This window comes from Mesitornis unicolor, unplaced genomic scaffold (genome assembly GCF_000695765.1).
Source record: "Mesitornis unicolor isolate BGI_N332 unplaced genomic scaffold, ASM69576v1 scaffold40317, whole genome shotgun sequence".
NCBI classification, from domain to species: Eukaryota; Metazoa; Chordata; class Aves; order Mesitornithiformes; family Mesitornithidae; genus Mesitornis; species Mesitornis unicolor.
Window position 1 is genome coordinate 23218 of NW_010195084.1, and position 14480 is coordinate 37697.

The 14480-nt window shown below is 39.3% G+C and overlaps 1 protein-coding gene across 1 annotated transcript; it reads right to left on the reverse strand.

Moving 5' to 3' along the window:
• Window positions 1-8842: 8842 nt before the first annotated feature.
• On the reverse strand, window positions 8843-14215 carry LOC104543397 (1-phosphatidylinositol 3-phosphate 5-kinase-like; the record flags this gene model as incomplete). Its single annotated transcript, XM_010188001.1, has 6 exons — window positions 8843-9115; window positions 10081-10155; window positions 11210-11471; window positions 12797-12925; window positions 13194-13297; window positions 14039-14215. Coding segments are annotated over 6 exons (863 nt in total), but the record flags the coding sequence as incomplete, so codon positions are not given.
• Window positions 14216-14480: the final 265 nt, after the last annotated feature.

Genomic DNA, 14480 nt, shown 5'->3' on the forward strand with positions numbered 1-14480 from the left:
GCCTGTGGCTGAATATGCACTCAAACCACTCTGCAATGCAGAAACACATTGAGGGAGTGTCTATTTGAAAGACAAACAATTTTACCTGATGATTATTCTGCTTTGGGGTTGCATTATTGTCCAGTCAATTGCTAAGAAAAATGTAAAAAACTAGTAGCAGTATAAGTTTATTGAATTACATTGCTCTTGCCCTTGAGTGGATCGCTATATTGTGGCACTGGTGGTGGTGCCTGGATGAACAGAACTTTGAAGCGCTTCTTTGTTTGGTTGGTTGTTTTTCTTACTTAAAGAAAAAAAATATCCAAGACTTCAAACTCAGTGCTTCATTGACTTTCAAAATTTAAGTTGCCTTAGAAGCATCTGCTTAAGTTATTAGGTCAAACTTCATTATTGTCTTTTTAAATATGAATGTATTCTGTGGACATACTTAACCTCTTTTTTGGTATTACCACTTCTCCTTTCTCTGCAGACGTGTTTTGGGGGTTTTGTTTAGTTGGTCTTTTATCTATTTAGGCAAGCAGGATAGCAAGTGCCTTTTTTAATTTAATACTGAACACTGTACATTGCAATGTCTCCTCTTACATCTTTGAAAAATATTACTCTAAGGAGTGGAAATTCTTAGCTTTTCAATAGACAAAAAAATGCTGCATTTAGGAGTTTGACATTTGAAATGTTTCATGTTTTCAATAAAGTGAGAACTTGTCAGATGGACTTTTCTCCCTGTTCTCTATGTGTTGAGATTTGGCATGAGTTGTCACTCTAGTGTCAGTGTTACAAATTTGTAACTATGTTGTTTTCTACAAGTAATTTCTTCTATAAAGAAGGCAACAAGAAATAAAAAGAAGAGATTCTAATAACTTTGAGACATTCAAATGCTTCTTCACCATGTTCAGTGTTGCTTCTATTGCTTTGTGGGTTTGTAGTGTATTAATCTGAGAATAAAGAGAATGTATTGGATCTATTTTTTAATAAAATAGACCTTTCAACATCCAGATAAAAATTCAAACTCAATCATAGTCAAAAATTAAAAGGTTGGTATTTTGTGACTGTTTTGGTCAGGTTTTGTGTGTATGTTTAACTGTAACTTCAGTTCCCACCTCCTACCTTCTTCCTGCAGAATGAGGTCATGGTTACATATTCTAGGATCTTACTGTTAAAAATCTAATCAAAAATAACCTACCACAGATATTTCTACAGTTTCTTTTTTTCCTGCTAATGTAGTTTCTCTGTAGACCAGTAGGACAAAAAAACAGTGCTTCATAGCAGTCTCCTCCCTAAGATGACAGTAACATAAGAACTTTCTGGCTTTACTGTTGCTCTGTTCATACTTCAGCTTTTGTAAAGGGTCACTTTATCACTTCCTTCTGCTTTAGTCACTTGAAGCATACAGATAACTACTATGAAAAGACAACACTACTGTCCTCATCAAAATATCCTCTATAACACTGACTTACTTTGTCAGGGCTACTGGATTTGAAACTCATTTAGGCTATAGAGATCATTTAGTTTAAGTATCAGTAAACTTAAAAGTTAAGTTTTAATTCTGTGTCATATTCTCTTCGCATCCAATTTTTAAAATTTCTAAGCTAAAAACCAAATGAATGTGTACAGATAAAAAAAATGAGCTTCAGAACAGAGAAAGCTGTAGATGATTTATGTTTCTAAGAATTTTTTTCAAGTTTTAGTGGATTTTTTTGTCAGCTGCCCTTTCTGACAGTTTTCAGTAAGCAGCTTGAGGGAAATGCAGTGAGTAATAAGATCTTGCCTTTATTCCTAGCCATACAAATAAAGAAAGAAAAAACTTTTTATTTCCATCCTTCTCTAAGGACAAATTCACAGTTACATGATCCAGTTTAGTCTAGGGATTAAACTGGTTCTTCAAGGCACTTGTGGAGCAGCACTGTTTTTTAAAATCAGAACATCTTGAAGTATTCAGGTTTTTGATTTTCTCCTGTAGAATCATGGAGATGTCAGTGTTGCCTTATTCTTCAGAAATCAAATTATAAACAAACAACAAAACCCCACCACCAAACCACAAAAGCCACTCAGAATAATCAAAAACATCTTCTCTAAAGGTGATGAAGAATTGTAGTGGTCAACATATATTTTAATACACTCCCCCACCCCCAATGCCAAACATAGTTCAAGTTAGAGTTGGATTTTAGCAACTGTTCCGATACTTAAGGTTCATTTCATATATTAAAAGAACAACTAAAGCAATAAGCCAAGTGGAGGATCAATCCAAAACAGTATATGCCAAATGGTCTGATTTTAAATAGTGTTCCACCATGCCTTAGTCCCCCCCCAATCTCCTGAGAGTAAACTTCAATTTTATTCTCATCATATGACCAAGAGATAGCATTTATTATCCCTTATTCTTCACTCCCTTCCTAGCACTTCTCTCTAGCATGACTACTCAGTGAGGTGGACAAGTGTGATGACCTGCAGGTTTTGACTGAATGCCACAAGATGCCTCTATCAAAGGCAAAGCAGGGCATAAGTACTCTTCAGGGCCTCTGTTACTTAGTACCTACGCAGATGTTGGCAGCCTTCCCAAATTTCTCAAATGACAAGTAGTAGACCATGTTGGCCCTTTTCCCTCTCATGTAACTACACACACACACACAAGAAAATGGCAACATAAAATAAAACATAAAGTACGTGTATGCTGTACAATATGTGGCATACTACGTATGGAGGCCCATGGCTTTTAAATTTATCTTTTGCATCCAATTCTGCTTTAATTAAAAGATAGACTTCTACAGCTCTTTAACATCACCTGATGAGCTGTCATGCCTTATACCAAAACAACAAAGTTTCCAAGATACATTTGACTCCTCTAGCTTCTCCTGCTGCTAAAAGGCATAAAAATAGAGCAAATACAGCGAAAATGTCAAGCAACATACTGTTTTATATGGTCTGCAGTTGGGAAGATCATGTTTTGATCAAACTTAGCAAGTTTTGGGGTTTTTTTCCTATTCACGGGCATGCTTCAGGTTTACTTTGTTTTGGAAGTTTCATGTATTTATCCAGTTATAAAAAGATTTTAAATGTTTTAATATTTCAAGTTTTCAATAGGAATGCACAAAAAGAACTTCATTTACTAAATGAAACTTTGCACTTGAAAATGGTGACATTCCAAGTCCAGTTTCAACCTTGGTCTTCTCTCTATGCTAGAATTCATTACTAATTCATTTTCTTCTATATGTAAGCCACCACACTTTGGATAATAAAGAGCTAAAGGTAAATCATCAACATGATATCAAGTACTTACCCCCAGCATTAAACAGGCCCCTCCTTGTACTGCTAATTTGCTAAGCTCTAATAGAATTCTCCATACGTTACTAGCTGCCAACAGAAATTATTTGCAGTTAGTTGGGCATAAAGAAGAATGTTTCCTAAATGAATGTGTACAGTCACTGTATTCTGCAGCCTATTTCTCGACTAAGACTACACGAGTCATGTCTTAACATCTTGCACATACTCTTCACAAGCCAACGCATCTTGTAAGAAAATGTCTAGCTTATTTAAACATCAGTGTTTCAAAAAATATTCTTCAAGATTCAAATAGAAGTTAGGGAGGTTTTTTAAGAATGTGATGCACACTAAAAACAAGTTAGTCCTGTTAGTTACTATACAACTGAGCTGGAATGGGAAATAACTGCCCTAAAGAGGTTCTCTGCTTTCTAGGTCTTACATGACAGAATGCAGAATATTGTTTTTCCATAATGCAGTTCAAATGTACAGGAAGAAGTAGATCCAAGTTCTGCATACTATAGGCTACTGTGGAGCCACATAAAGAATGATCTTATTCTTTTCTTTTCCATCTCTTCAGAGGTGGATTCATGGCACATTTAAACACCCAGAAAACAATACAGAACTGCCACTAAGACATTTTTCTCTCACAATCTTTATCTCATGAGGTAAATTTAAGCACATAGCCAGCCCTTTGCACCAGATGAACTGTAAAACTGGGCTGCCAGCAGGAGGCAGTGATTATTTAGGAGCTGGTCTGCAGACCCCAGGGGAGCTTACATATTACAAGCAAGAGGAAATCTGTGATCTGCTGCTCTAACTATGCAGCAATCAGCGTCTTTTTCCTCACACCTACCTTTTAAGCAAAAAGGGCTTCCTTCCTGCAGTAAACTTTTAAAACATTTTGACCCTATGCCAAACACAAATAACAATATATGGGACCTTTTCTTGATGTGAATGGGAAGTTTTGTTTTGAAAACTGAAATTTCAGGAAACTTCACTCAAAACTGCAATTTCAGAATGATGTGCAGGTAATCAAAGGTTTCTAGGGAATGATAGGGAGTATTTATCTGTATTTTACTACTTCAGCTACAGACACACTCTTACCTTTTTTTTGGAGGGGTGTGTCTCATTTTTAACTTCAGCAGTGTTGTTTGGTGCATCTTCCACTTTGTCAGCTTAATAGAAGAAGCACCACAAAAATCCTCAGAGCTGAAGGCAGCTTCTGTTTCTGGCAGCTAAAACACATCCTTCTGTAATAATAACTTTCCAATACAGTAATCTGCATCAATCAGTTTTATACTTTTCTCTCACATTCTTCTTCTACTGACGTGCTTGCTTTTATATGCTTGCTGTTTTCCCCACACAAGTCATCTTCAGCACTTCAAAGGTGAGGCTGTAATTGCTAAGCCTAGACGTCTTTCCTTCAGAACGGCAGTAAGATTTTTACAACTTGTCTTGCATATTTACATGTGTAGCCAGTTCCATCGTCCTAAGCATTGACTGCAATGGACCTCTCACAACCAAAGCTCTATTCCTTCTCAGGACTCCTTACACCACAGCTCCTGCATTCTTGGCACATTTCTCATGTTTCCAGAACTTATTTACTCAATATAGCAGTAAACAACTGGAGACAGTTAGAAGACAGCTTGCTAAGGCTGCAAGGACTAAGGACTAGTTAGGTAACCTTCAGACTGGGCTTAGAAAGAGTGGGACAAGTTCATCTACAGAGACCTACAAGCAAGACCTCTAGCAGAGAAGCTACCTATAATCACAGAAAAGGAGAGGCAATGAAAGTAGTGCCACAAATGATACACACCACTAGGAAAGGATCTCACCCAAGAAAAAATGCAGGGGAATGAGTTGGCTGGCTGCTAACAACTCTGCTTTCATGTATTATTGTAAGCTACTGCAGGAGTTAAAATGAGAAATGGCCTCTAACTGCCACAAGCTGGGTGAACAAGCATGTTTTTGTAGGATGACAACCATGTGACTTTGGAAACACTCAAGAACACTGGGCTTATGGTGTCTACTGCCTATGACCTGGAGAGCTGCTCAGGGGTCCTGCTCCATCAGAGGAGACAAGCTGCAAGGTATAGAGACATGACAGGCATGCTTACACTGCAAAGCTGGCAGCCTCCAACAGAGCAAGTAGAGGGCTTAGCCTCTGACCAAGAAAGTGGGATGCCATGAGACCTAACTGCTCCACCACATAGAATAGACTCAAGTATATTTTAGTCACTTTATTTATATCTATATACATTACACTTTGATTCTTGAAGTAGTCAAGGCAGTTATTCTCAAATAGTTTAGTACATCAGTTTTATAAAATACAGTTGAACCAAGGTAATTAGAAATGCATACAATATGGTACATAAGTGCTTTGAATAATGATTAGTCTGGCCACCTGCTAGTGAGTGATTCATTTGGTTTTTGGTCATTCTCACAGAGGAGAGGAGAGTCCACTCCACAGGTAACTCCCCTGACCCCAGCAGAGCTACATAACCAGCAAGAGTTCCTCATGTGCTTTTGGGGGACAGAATCCATCACTGGACCACTACAAGGCATTCTGCTGTTGACATGATGAGTCAAGGTCAGCCCTTCTGACTGGGACAAGATGTAGACATATGTCACAAGGCCTCTGATTCAAAAAAAAAAAAAAAAAAGAAGAAAAAGAGCAGTGTAGCTCTGAAGAAATGCAATCTTAATGTTTGCAACTGGGATTTGCTTACGCACACATATGCTAAACCTGTGTTTTAAAAAAAAAAAAATCACTAATCAAAGGCCTCATGTAATACCTAAGCTGTTCCCCTAGGACAACCTTAGGCATGCTGCAGGGACACAGACCTAACACAGCCCCACAAGGAGCTCTCAAAAAATCTCTTCTGCATGAAGTATTGCTTTTGAGAAAGTCAGCTTCATAGCAAGTGAAATGCCAGGACAATTCTTACTCTGAAAAGTTTGAGGCGATCTGTTCAACTGCTGGGATTTGCTGGGATGGAAGCACACGGCACCCAGAGATGTTGCTGCAGCTACTGTGTTACCCATGATGAGTAGTTTACTATTTTTCCAGTCTGGTCAGGACTAACCTATCAGCCACATCCTGACCCAAAGTTAGTTGTTGATGCCTGCTCAAGATAACTCCTGCAAATCTCTCCCAACTGCTATAACTACAGCCCAAGAAGGTCACAATTCACATGTGTTGGCTCTGCATTTACAGGCTGAAAAAAAAGCTAGCCAGTGGAAGGTTCTCTCACTTTTTCAGTGCTGAGGGCCCTATGCTGTCATGTACAGGGGAACATCAGCTATAGTCAGATGATCATGTTGCTTTAGAGCCAGTTGCTTGAGACTCTGGAAAACAAGCAGTATAGAGCAGCCACATGTCACTGGAGTAAGGGCTACTGGTGACAGGTCAAGGGTAGCACATCACAGCTCTACATTAGCCTAGTGCAGATGCCATGACACTGCCCATATTCATTAACCAATCCACACACTAAGAAAGGTGGAAGATAACAACCAGCTGCTGGTGGGGCACCTTAGCACATCAAGCAAGTAAAGTTTTTTTCCCTGTAAACTTTAGGAAGGGAAGGAGAAAGAACACATGTAAACTTTAACTGATACTGGAACAGATTCCACACTGCATGGTATGCTCTTTCACATCATTGGACAAAATCTACAAAAGGTAGAAGCCACAGAAGTCAGAATAGCATTGAGCTGATGGACCAGTTGGTTCCTCATTAAACAGGGCCCAAAACACAGCTAGCCATCCTAGGAGTACATTTCAACACAGGAGGCAAGATGTGTCCCAGAGGTCGTCAGCTGTACCTGATGCACTGTGTTGGAGCAAAGGTATTCTGGGCCAAAGGAAACAAGTAGTAGTGTGTCATCTTTCCACAGCACACATCACTGCACCCTTCAACACTGCACCCTCAGAAACAATTATTATGTGAAGAAGTGAAATACTTTCATTTCAGTTTCTTCAAGGTCAGCATCTTTGCTCAACCTCCGGTAGGCCTTTGCAATGGGGTGGGGAAAAGACTTCTTCCAACATGAATGCCTGTTGCCTCCTGGCAGCTTAGACCTGAGCTGCACTGGTTGTTTTTAGAGACAACCGTTCAATTCTCACTGCTGGCATTTCTTTTCTCAGTGCTGCCCAGCTGTAACTCTTGAAAAGAGCTGCCACCATCTACTGCAGAAGAAAATACTGAAAACAGGAGGAGTGAACCAAATGCACATTTCAATCCAGAGCTACAGTGAAGATGACATTACCAGGCAACTGGTCAGAATGAGCAAGTAATCATAAAAAGTCATACTGTCCCAGACTCCATGTTTGTTTGAAGTCCTTCCATTAGACACTAGAAGCCAAAGGACAGTATTCTTGCCTCTCAAACTAATAAAAAAACCTCTTATTTACTGGCCTATATTATAATGAAGCTAAAAAGTAAACTCATCGCCTACAAAAACAGGTAAAAATTAATAAAAATGGAAAGAAGTGCTTATTCTCATAACTCAGAGATTCACAGATCTCTGCACATCTTTTCTATCATACAAGATACCTGTTAGTTCAGGTTTTTCTTTTATGGGAAAAGACAACTACATTCATCTCAGTGGCACCAAAAAAAAATCTAATACTGCTGAAGAGGCAGTTTTTCCATTGGGACTGCACAGTGTGATGAGATCTGGATGCTCATTCTTATCAGTATGTCATGAATGCAAGAAAAATATTCTCCTGGCAAAGTTTCACCATGAGGTAAATGCATTGTTTGAAAGTCCTGAGGAACTGAAATGGATTTGAAGTGATCTGCCAGGGATGATGGTTTCATTAAGGAGAAAGTTGTCAATCTACAACAGTATGCTTCATCTAGTCTAGCAACTTAGTGCCTTCTGCTAAGGAAAAGGTAAATCAGCTTTATAACTATGCTTAATCAAGCTGTGTTAAATTCAAGGGTATATTTTTTAGTTACCCATTTCCAGGGATTTGGGCAACATTCAGATTTAGGATTGAAGGGACATGTTTTGGGGTTTGCATTATGCTGATGGCTGACTACTCATTTTTATGGGATTCAGCTAAAATGAAATTATGACAGATAAAGAGAGTTGCACTGCAGTAACGTAACTTAAAAGATGTAGTCATATGGCATTTTAACTGTGGAGCTGCCTTTAAAAAAAATACTGTTAACAGAACCCAGGAAAAACTGAAGTTATAGAGCATAAGCAGGACAAGTTATTCATGGATCTTAAACAGGTCGACTACAGACCACTGCCACAATAGCAGAACTCAGGAATTGACTTCATTCTTCTCTCATCCACCCACATACACACAGCGGAGGGTTTAATTCACATTTGTGCTACCATGCACCCACTACAGAAACAAGAACTGTTCATATTTAACACCACATAGGCAGTGCAAGACATACAGAGATCATATACCTCTACACCATCACAAACTGGATAGTATCTGTTTCAGTGCTCTTACACGGAGATAGCATCATCTTCCCTACTGACAGAGGAAACGTCTTTTATCAATGCTGTTCAGTGGTACCTTACAGCTTAGATCCTTAGTGAGGCTGGTTCGCTTATCAGACCCCAAGAGAGGATTAAAGTGCAACAAGCAGATTTCACACTTCACAACATGACACGCATGGTCAGTGTAGACATGGAACTGCAATCCTCTTGCATACTGCAGGAAGAGAGTGGCCTATAATGTCACTGTCCTCTTGTGCTTTCCCAATATGGGCTTTAGCTTAGCAATTCAGGCCCAGTCCTGTCCAATGGTCTGGCACCATCAGGAAATACTTGTCCATAGCTTCACAAAACCTGGTCCGGTACAGTTCCGGGGAGACCACAGTTGGCATCTTACCTAATGTATAAGAGTCAAGAGCAGTTAGAAATGGGCTAAAGAGTATAATGCAGTACAGACAGATGTCATGTGAGATGACAACACCAGACAGCATAATCACAAAGGCATACTGTACATAGAACTGTCTTGAAACCACCATGCATTTGCAGCTACCTTTTTTTTTTTTTTAATTAATTGTTATTTTAAACATCTGGGAGAGAAGGCAGATCAAGGTCTGGACCCCTAACACTGAATTGAGATACCCAAAGTTGAAGGAACCATCTAGACTTTTTTTTACATCAGCCCTGATCAGTTTGTTTCTTTCTCTTCTCCTGTTTACAGGTCTTCAGGTTTTCCAGCAGAGATGCAAATTACTCCCACGAAGTATTTCACCCCATAGGCACACTCTTACCTTCTCCAGACAACTGTGCAGTGGTACAGCAAGTGTTCCCCTTCCCTTCTCTTTCAAGCTCTCCTATTACCACGTGGCTAACACTAGTCAATGCTGCACAAAAGGTACTCGACTCACTTCCACAAAGGGAACTCCTCAGATCTTCAAAATATGGGCAGTAGTCCATCATATGATGATTACTCCACACTAACAGCTCAGAGTATATCTGATTTTCAAGACTCAGAAAATATCTTCTGAAACCAGCCAGCAAGGTTTTTTGCTAGTATCTTTGTATGGATGACTAACTTTCTATGTGAGAAGTTGGTAACTAAGAAAAAGAACAGTCTGATAAGTAGATGATCTTTACCCCATTTCCAAGAATTATAGTATTTAAAAGGTAGTGACCTTTTGGTTGGAGGCAGATCAATGTATTAATTTTTCTGAAACTTGTTATTCCTTCTCCCATTCTGGACAACTTAATCTAGTGTTGCAAATCTGCATGGTAGAGAAGTTGTGGCTTTATTAGCACAGTTATTGGAAGCTTCCAGTTAATGAGGAAACGTAATGAAAAGTTTTGCTTTCATTCTGGACTAACCTTGTCCTCCCAAGATGCCAGTGGACTTCACCACCATTTCAAGCTTTTTGTCCCAGGTAAAAGTGCGAATATAGTCTGTTGAAATTGAAAAAATATTAATAATCTACACACAAACATGTCATATCTGTTATAACCCAAGTAACACTGTTCTAAAATGTATTTATTTATCCTCAAAAAGGGCAAGAAAGCAGTAGGCTTTCATAGCCAGAAGAACGTTGTCCCATTTTCTGAAGTACTGAGGAACTGTTAGCTTTAAACATCATAAAATATACCCTTAATAGCCACACATACAGAAGGAGCAGAATCTCATCCATTTACCCAAATACTCAAGAGTCTACAAAACTTGAAAGTAGTAACAATTTGCAGTTCTTTGTAGCTGGGACTTCAATTCTCAACTAGAAGTGTTACTCAAGTGGCTTTCAAGCTTTATCAGAAAAAGAGTAATCCAGACCTCCTAGCTTGAGATCTCATCTGGAAGTATTTCTAAACTAGGTTTCAAGTGCCTCTCATTTCCAAGAGTCACTTCCACATCATGCAAAATGGCTTCACCTTTAAGTCTTTTGCACAATACAAGTTTGCCTGTCTAAAGATAAGGTTCTACTTTCCAGTCACATATCAGAGAATGTGGTAATTATGGCACTGCCACCTATATTATCCAGGTCAGGCTACATGATCACAAGAGATCCCATGATGTTTAACATCCCTCTTCCATCCCTATCAATATTTTTCCCCATAGAACTCCTCCACACAAGTTAGATTTTAAATTACTATGTAAACATTACTGAATTTAACTTTAAACACCACATAGAAGTATACAAATAACCTTCCCTACTTCAACTGGAGTCAAAGTGTAGGTTAAATACCAACTTGACTGCTTTTTCATGACCTGTGAGGCCTCCTGCACATATTCTTAGTAATGCAAATGCTAACACAAGCCCATACAAGAGCTGGACAGAAGACTTCCTGCCTCCACTTTGAACATTCATGAGAGGTGAGGGCAGTATTCCATCAGGGAGAAGACAAGCTTTTCTGACACACATCTCTGTGGTGGCGAGTACCATAAACACCTAAACCAGAAGAAAGCAGTCCCACCAGCTGAAAGCAAGAAAATACAAAAGAGACAACCTACCAATGATCCCAACAACCAGCTCGTTGTTGGTATCATCACGACCCACCAGCAAGGAATAATCGATGATGAGGTGGCTGGAGAGGAACTGGGAATCACTGTGTATGGAAGCTCTCAGCACAGCCTTGCAATGGGAACGGATGTACAACGGATTGTCCCGGACCATCTTCAGAAGGTTCTCATCCAGCAGCACTACATCACAGCTTTCCTTGCCTGTGTCTGTTTTAACATTTCTATTCCGCAGAGAGCCCTTCAGGTCAAAAACCTGCAAATGGAGAAGAGCAGATTTGTTCCATTGTTCTGCAAGGTTAAAGACTTCAACATACCTAACTGCAGTGTTTGAAAAGGCAGCAGGGCAGGGCAACTCTTTTCTTCTCCACAAGAGGAAGACAGTCAACAAAAAAACATTTTCATACTAGAAAAATTAAAAATTTCCTGAGAGTAACATTTAAGTATACACAAAAGCTCTGCCACCTCAATTCAAAAATTTTAGGCAAGGTATTTAATTAATAGGTAGCTTAATTTAAGGGGAAAAGGGTTCCCCTATTTTTATATTGTATGGGTAAATTCAGTTTTGCACCCAGCTTCTAGACTCAAATGCTGACACAAAAGGAAAGCCACTGAAAAGGGAAGTGGGTCTTGCATGAAGTACTGTTTAACATCTATTGGCAAGGCAAGAGAAAGGATGTCTGGAGGTATCCAGTCCAATACCCTGCTAGAAGCAGGTCCTGTTAGAGAAGGTTGTTCAAGTCCTGACCAGTCAAGATTTGACTAACTTCATGGATAGAGTCCACAGTCCCTTTGGGTCTCTGTTCTAGTGCCTGTGCACCTCCTGATTTGAAAAACAGACACACACAAAAACCAAACCAAAGCAACAACAAACAAGAAAACTCACACATCATCCTCTACTTCTATCTAAAATTCCCTCAGTTCACTTCCTCCCACAAACATCCCCTGTTTGAGGTCAGGCATTGGGAGGGGAAGATGGAAAGAACTGATATTATCTTGCTTTGGAAGTGACATTTGTTTGAACTTCCTTTTCAGTATCAACTTCTTCTATATTTGAAGAGAATTTTCCCTCAGTCATTTTAAGGTCTTCATTCTATTACCTCATAAAGGTTATTTTTCCTTTACTACAAGCAAGGCTGAACTCAAAATCTTGTTCCACACATGAAGTGGTTCAGAGAGAGAACAGCAGGTTCAAAATATTATTAGTTCCCTCTCCACTACACAGTAGCTCACAATTTGTCAGTGAGGCTCTCCTAAACAAATGAGTTTGTAATCCCAGTCAGTTCTTCTAAAAGTTTTGCAAAAAGGTTTCACATTTTTTTAATTAGGTTGGCAATGCTTTCTCTCAGACACTAGAGATGCACAGACAAATAAGACTTCTAAGAACTGAAATCTGCACTACAGCTGTCTGAACTAGCCAATATGGGCATCACATAACAACGAAACAGGTACATACTGTCACCTTTGAGCAGTGCTAGATAAAGACAGCACATGCAAAGTTATGTTACCTAGACAGCTATTGGTAACCCTTCTCTTGCTCTCAGAGCTGTACTGCAAGGGAACAGAACACTTGGCCCTTACCTGAGCCATTTTCCTGCCGTAGAAAAGGTTTTCCATGACAAGAAGATCCAGCTTCTTTTCAGTGTTGTTTTGAGAGTTCTTGTATCCAATTCGATATACCCCAAGGATTTTGGCCAATGCTGTGGGCTTCTGATGAAGAGAAGACATGGAGTAAGATCTCCATGTACAGGCAATCAGCAATCAAATACTAGAGGCACCACTGTTCTGTCCAACTGTGTATTACAGCTTAGAAGATCTAGCAAAATTCTCACGTATCTTAAAAACACATTATTAGTACAACTTGTACCCCTCCACCATTTTATTTTACTTCAATGAAGGGGGGTAATGGATACTGTTACTAGTTTCTAAAATACAGAAGACTGCCTAAAATAAAAAGCTTTTGTTTTTGTTTTTATACCTTCTGCTGAACTGCATTAATGATGTAAGTGAAGTAGTGTGGAGCAAAGTCGAGGAATGACTGGACTTCCAGACGAGGCATCTGCTTCAAGATGAATCTATCATCTGTTTTAACATCAGACAGAGGCAACAGAGTTACACACAGTAAATGATGTATTCTTTGCAAGTTCTTTAGGACTGCCACACAGCTGAAGTGGTCTGAAAAATTACAGTACTAGAATTCTCTTAAATCCTTAGCTACAGCAGCTCATTTCTAGAAACTTTTTTACATCATATATTCTGAATTCCAAAACTTCAGCCTTTCTGGATTTCAGCCTTCTAACAAATCAGGGAGAAGATATTACCTAAATTATATTTACCTCAGCTATATAGGCTTCTCATACAGACAACAGAAACAGGCTACAGTCCCTTCCACTCAAGACTTGTTTTAAGTAGGTGCCTAGCATCAGCCACAGTTTAAAAAAAAAAAAAAATCCTATAATTCAACTATAGCATGTGGGATTGTAAGAAACACTGTCTTTAATAACCAGTTTTCCTTGAATTATACTCAAGTTTTTGTTTTCTGAAGCCTACCTAAGAAGAGTACAACCCTTCTGCTCAACTGGCCAACCTATCTGCTACTACTGAAAAACACCACTACATTTTTTTTCTCCTGCACATACAAAGAGACAAATAATCCAATACTGAATACCTAGAACAATCCACTTAGCTTTCCATTCTGAGTGGCCACTTCACAGTCAGCAACCCTCTGGCTAGAGGTAACTGGAGATTAAATGACACACTAACCACCACCACCCCCCCTAAATAATACCCTCCAATTACAAAGAGGGAAGATGCTGCATTTACCCTCAGTCACGTAGAACGCAGCCCCAGATTTGCCACCTCGTGCCTGCCAGGGCATAGAGTGAGAGAGGGATCGGATGAAGTCCTCTTCGCTGCTCCCCAGTATCACTTCACGCATCTTGTGAAACTCGCCAGCATAATAAATCCGGCAGTAGAACTTGGCATTCGCATCTGAGAACTCTGCAAAAAAGGTCTCCTCAGTAACAGCATGTAATACTCACAGACTACCTGAGAGGATACTTAGAGATTTTACTGATGTCTAGAATAATATTATTGTGTTAAACATCCCTCTCTCACATCTACTGTACTTCAGAGGTTTAAACACACAGAGATGGAAAACTTACAGAAAAATCAACTCCCTTTAGGTTAGCTCAAAGTATACACCATGGGAAAGTGTCCAGACAAAAGACTAATTTAAAAAAGAAAAGAGAGAGAGAGAGAGAGA